Source organism: Dipodomys ordii, unplaced genomic scaffold, assembly GCF_000151885.1.
Source record: "Dipodomys ordii isolate 6190 unplaced genomic scaffold, Dord_2.0 Scaffold146, whole genome shotgun sequence".
Taxonomy (NCBI): Eukaryota; Metazoa; Chordata; class Mammalia; order Rodentia; family Heteromyidae; genus Dipodomys; species Dipodomys ordii.
In genome coordinates this window covers 1,464,925-1,470,544 of record NW_012267362.1, presented here as the reverse complement: position 1 = coordinate 1,470,544, position 5,620 = coordinate 1,464,925, and the positions used below count along the sequence as shown (strand labels likewise).

Genomic DNA, 5,620 nt, shown 5'->3' with positions numbered 1-5,620 from the left:
GGGAGCGCGTTAGTACTGCCTGGTGGGAATGCTTCTACACAAGAATTCACTTTCAGGCTGCTTCCCAATAGAGGACCCAGCACAGGACCCAGCCGGGTCCTGGCCGAGGAACACCGACGCCCGGCCTGCATTCCACTGGGCCCAGAAACACCAGCGGAGCCCGCGCGTCGGCAGAGCCTTTGCAGACCGGGGGACGGCGCGGGACCTCCAGGAACGCCCGGGCTTCCCGCGTCGGACACCGACTCCAGGGATCAGCGACCCGGGCCCAGAATGGGAGAGCAGCCGCGCCTACCCGACCCGCCTGGCCCCCCGCACCCGCCCACTTCCGGTGACCGCGGCCCGCCCGGTGGGGCGGGCCTGAAGCGGATTCCGTTCTTATTCCTTCCGTAGCCGCAGGCGGGGGCAAAAAGTACTTCCGGCCTTCTGGTTTGAAGCTTTGGGAGGAGCAGTGGGGGCGAGGGGAAGCATGGGGGCGAGGCGGGGCGAAGGGGCGGGGCCAGGGGAGGCATGGGGGTGGGGCCAGAAGCCCCGCCCACCCCCACTGGACACTGGGTAAAGTCACAGTCCAAGTCGGCCTAGGCCAGTGTGGCTTGGTCCATAATACCAGCACCATGCCCATGACACTTGGTTACTGGGACATCCGCGGGGTGAGCGACCGACTAACGGGTGGGAGGGGCCGAGGAATGGGGAGAAGCTGACTCGGGTTGGGGGGGAGGCAGTTCTAGAATGGGGATCTTCCTCAGAACTTGCTGGAGTCTTCTGCCTGAGCCTTACCAGAGGGCACACACGTGCGACCTGTTTCTTTCTGTGTGTGCACGCATAGAGTGTGCATGCATGTGGAAAGTATTGTTAGATATTGTTAGACTTCACCTGGAGGAGGTGAAGTCACAGACAGGATCCCCCATTTCTGATCTCTCTCACCTGCCAACTTTCCCAGCTGGCCCATGCCATCCGCCTGCTCCTGGAATACACAGACACAAGCTATGAGGAGAAGAGATACATGATGGGGGACGGTAATGACACCTCCTGGTCAGACTTGTGACCAATTCTTGCCCATTGGGGTGCCCAGCCACTCATACTGTGGTCACCTGTTGCCCAGCTCTGCAGGCCTCCAACTGCACCCAGAGCTTGCTCCTTCCCAAATCCTAAAAGGGCTCACTTTGGATTTCCATTACAAGGAGCTGGGAGTGGAGGACCAGGGACCCCTCTGTCTGAAGTTGGGTGGGGTTGTCTAGCACTGGCCTAAACCTTTTGTGACCTGGTCCTTAGATCCCTCAGCCTTCCCAGCATTCTTCACCCCTGTAGCCTTGGAATGTGGGACACAGCTGGCCAGAGTGCAGATCCACTGCCTCAGGGGGTCCTGGGGAAGGAGGGCTGTACTCAAGGAGGTTTGTTTTCACTTGATCTCATCTATCACAGCTCCTGACTATGACAGAAGCCAGTGGCTGAGTGAGAAGTTCAAGCTGGGCCTGGACTTCCCCAATGTAGGTGCAGGGGAAGGGGTGGTCTAGGGAAGTGTGGCCTCCTTCCCTCCTTCCCCCCTTTCCTTGCCCAGCTGAGAGCTTCTAGGATCAGGGCTTTTCTGCTCTACTCCTTTCCTTTCCGGCTATCTGTGGTTTTCTATGACGCTCTATGTCTTGACTCTTGCATTCATTCTGAAGTGTGTTTATGTGGGGCTCACCAATGCCAAGCACACTGAGTGCTAGGTTCTGTGTCTGCTCTAACCCAGAGAAGGGTTGCTGGGACCTGGGGCCCCTTGTGACTTTCCCTGCTTGTCCATCCAGCTGCCCTACTTGATTGATGGAGCTCACAAGCTCACCCAGAGCAATGCCATCCTGCGCTACATTGCCCGCAAGCACAACCTGTGTGAGTAGGGCTGGTGGCTGGGCGTGTGTGGGACAGGCAGTGGTCATCCCTTGGGCTTGTTTGGGGTGGGATGGAGAGGATGCAACTGAGTTGTGTGGCTGCAGGTGGGGAGACAGAGGAGGAGAAGATTCGTGTGGACATTTTGGAGAACCAGGCTATGGATGTCTCCAATCAGCTAGCCAGAGTCTGCTACAGCCCAGACTTTGTGAGTCATATATTGCTACCCACTCCCTGTCCCTCTCCTCCTCTGCCATGAGCTGTGTCAGGCAGGGTTTGGATCAAGAGTCAAATCTTTTAAATTCCCATCTCTGCTGGTCCTCTTTCACTTTTGAACTCATTAGAACTCCTTATCTTCAAGGATGTTTCCTGTGTTGCCACCCGTGTCCCTCACCGGACTGTATTAACTGAACATTCTGATTCAGTCCCTACTAACCTGATAGCAGTCTAGATTCTCCAAGATGGATAGTCAGTGCTAGAAAGTGTCAGGGTTTCAGAATTCTCTCCACTTCTGCCCTCTGCCCTGGCTCTTCTCCCAGCAGGTTCATTCCATGTACCTGTTCATGAAATAAACACACTGACTGAGGAGAAAGGGAAGTCCACATGCAGAATTGTCATGGAAGTCTTGAGTTCTGACCTCTGCCCAAATGTTTCCTAGTGCTGTCCCCTTCACATCAGCATGAATCAATTACTTTTCCTTATGGGGCCAGCCAGAAGGCCTCTGCTCCTCTTTTTCAGCTTCATTCTTTGCTTTATGATAAGGACTCAGATGTTTATTTCATGCTTTTGAAACTTTCCAGGTAGAACTATCATCTTCTCTACTGGTACTTTTAGTTCTTGCTTCTTTGATTCTGCCTGGCATCACAGCCTAGACCTGCCAGGTAGTCGGGTTAGACACACAGGAAGTTTTTTGACTATCAGGAATTGTAATGTTTCCTTAAGAGAAGTGGCCCATTCTTGTCTGACTTTTTATTGCCTTTCAAGGACTGGGTGAAGTATCCAGAAGGAGTCTATTAAAGACTGAACACCGATCTAGTCTCCATCTGAGGGTAGATGTCTGCTGATTGGGGCTATGCCTAACACTGTGGAGACTGGTCACTATGTCAGGGAATTTGTGGGTGAGGGTAGTGACAGCTGTTTTCTGTCTCAGGAGAAACTGAAGCTAGAGTATTTGGAGCAACTCCCTGGAATGATGAAGCTCTTCTCAGAGTTCCTGGGGAAGCAGCCATGGTTTGTTGGTGACAAGGTAAAAGGGAGGGAATCAAGATGGGTACCAGTTGTTCACATCTGTAATCCTAGCTACTCAGGAATCTGAGATGTGAACATCATAGTTTGAAGCCAGCCTGGGCAGGAAAGGACCTGAGCCTCTTACTTCCAATAAACTGTTACAAATAATGTATATTTGCCTTGAACAAAAAGAATCTCAGGAACAATGCCCAGGTCCTGATTTCAAGCTCCAGAACTGGCACACATACACTAAAAAGGGAATGAATGAGAACTTGTTCTTTCAAGAGTACAGAATTTCATGCTCACAAGCTGGGAGGCGGTGGCTCAGGCATGGAATCCTAGCTACTCAGGAGGCTAAGATCTGAGGATCATGTTTCAAAGCCAGCCTGGGCAGCAAAGTCCTGAGATTCTTATCTCCATAGAAAGCTGGAAGTGGTGCTGTGGCTCAAGGAGTGGAAGGACTTGCCTTGAGCTGAAGAGCTGAGGGACAGCACCCAGGCCCAGAATTCAAGCCCCATGACTGACAAAAAAAAAAGAAATAAAGAAAGAAAAATAAAGAAAACAAGAATTTCATGCTCCTTTATCCTTGGCTCTTTTGCAGATCACCTTTGTGGATTTCCTGGCTTATGATATCCTTGACTTGCACCGCATATTTGACCCCAAATGCTTGGACACATTTCCAAACCTGAAAGACTTCGTTTCTCGCTTTGAGGTGATACCTCTCATCCTCCTTTTCCAGGCTATGACCTCCTTCTTCTTTTCAGGATGTTTTTCTAGGCCTAGAGCTGAATGAAGAGCAACTAGGGCCTGTAGTTAGCAACTTGCATCTATTGGGCTGGCATTCCTACAGATAGAGCAATCTGTCCCACTGGACAGATTAGGAACTTGGGAGTGTAGGGGGTGAGTCACTTGTTCAAGATCTCAGTGCTGGGGAGGTTGTTCTGGGATCCTTGTGGTCCTCTGACTTCTAAGGGCAGCAATTTAGTAGCTTTCCAGGTTTTTTTTGCTAAAGGAAAATCTTCAGGCCTTATACAGTCTGGGTTTACTGCCCAGGACCTTGGGCAGAGTCAGCAGAGTATATTCAACAGGTATTAGGGAAGTGAGGTGAGGGATTAATGTGAATCCCCAAGATTCAGACAGTATTCACACCTGATCTGCAGGAGGCTTTGCTCAATCCAGTCAGATCAGTAGTTGGTGCTGGATTTGGAGAGGCCTAGGATAGAAGTATTCTATGGTGTGGGCCTTTCCTTCCACCTTTTTCCTTTGTTTTTTCCTTCTTCCTTTGCATGTGCCAGATGGTTCATCTGTGAATTGATCTATGAACTTATTTTTACTCATGTTTTCTGACCTTTTCTCTATGAGGCTCCATGTCAGGTGGGTACAATACAGAGAGATACCCCTTCCCCCATCTTGGCACTGAGTAAAGCATGGAATAGTTGGAATTCCAGACTGTGAGGTGCCCCACTTTAGTTCTGGGGAGCCCAGCCCTGTTCTCACCTCACAGCAGGGCCTGGGGCACCAAGAGTCCTTATATTTGAAACCCATAAAACCTACTTTAGGCCGGGCGCTGGTGGCTCACGCCTGTAATCCTAGCTACTCAGGAGGCTGAGATCTGAGGATCGCGGTTCAAAGCCAGCCAGGGCAGGAGAGACTGTGAAACTCCTATCTCCAATAAATCACTAGAAAACCAGAAGTGGCGCTGTAGCTCAAGTGGTAGAGCGCTTGCCTTGAGCTGAAGAGCTGAGGGACAGCGCCCAGGCCCAGAGTTCAAGCCCCACAACCCCCAAAAAACAAACAAACAAAAAAAAAAACCTACTTTAGGAGATTTGGAAGTTGTAGGCATCGGTGTGAATTATTTCAGACTAGAATTTGTTGTTTTCCCTTCCTCATGAAGTGTTGTGCTTTTGCAGCAAGTTCTCATCAGTTCTGGTTCTGGTCCAGATTATGTGGCCTTGGGGATTGTGCAAGAGCTGGCTTGACTCTGAGATGGGAGGGATGGGAGGGATAGGCAGGATGAGAGGGGGAGGGGCTGGGAGGGCTGAGGCTGCTGCTTGAAGCTAGTGTGGACTTGATCCATTGATACAGGCAACCCTTAGATTACACTGAACCCTTTAGAAATTGCCCAGAAACTGAACCTTGGTATAAGTCCCATATTACAATGGAATGTCATTTAGCTTAGTCTCTGTATCAGGGCTGGCAGTTGGGTGGGGTACAAGTGGAGAAAATTGGACTTTCTGCTCTTAGAGGATTGATTAGGACTTGCTCTATCTTTCCTTATGGGTCCTCCTCCGTGTGTGTGTGTGTGTGTGTGTGTGCTTAAACTCAGGGCCTCATGCCCTTGCTTGGCTTTTTCTTTTTTTCTTTTTGCTCAAGGCTAGCACTCTACCACTTGAGCCACATCTTCAATTTTAGCTTTTTTTTTTTTTTTTGCTGATTAAATGGAGGTAAGATAAGAATCACAGGGATTGCTCTGCCTGGACTGACTTCAAACCAGGATCCTCAGATCTCAGCCTCCTAAGTAACTAAGATT

The 5,620-nt window shown here is 50.4% G+C and overlaps 1 protein-coding gene across 1 annotated transcript in view; it reads left to right on the top strand.

Moving 5' to 3' along the window:
• Positions 1–558: 558 nt before the first annotated feature.
• Positions 559–5,620, top strand: part of LOC105997419 (glutathione S-transferase Mu 1-like) — a 13,751-nt gene continuing 8,689 nt past the window's right edge. Inside the window, exons 1-7 of the mRNA XM_013031843.1 lie at positions 559–647; positions 938–1,013; positions 1,420–1,484; positions 1,785–1,866; positions 1,971–2,071; positions 3,014–3,109; positions 3,692–3,802. Of these exons, the coding sequence (XP_012887297.1) occupies positions 612–647; positions 938–1,013; positions 1,420–1,484; positions 1,785–1,866; positions 1,971–2,071; positions 3,014–3,109; positions 3,692–3,802 (567 nt within the window). The 5' untranslated portion in view covers positions 559–611. The remainder of the gene's footprint in view (positions 648–937; positions 1,014–1,419; positions 1,485–1,784; positions 1,867–1,970; positions 2,072–3,013; positions 3,110–3,691; positions 3,803–5,620) is intronic.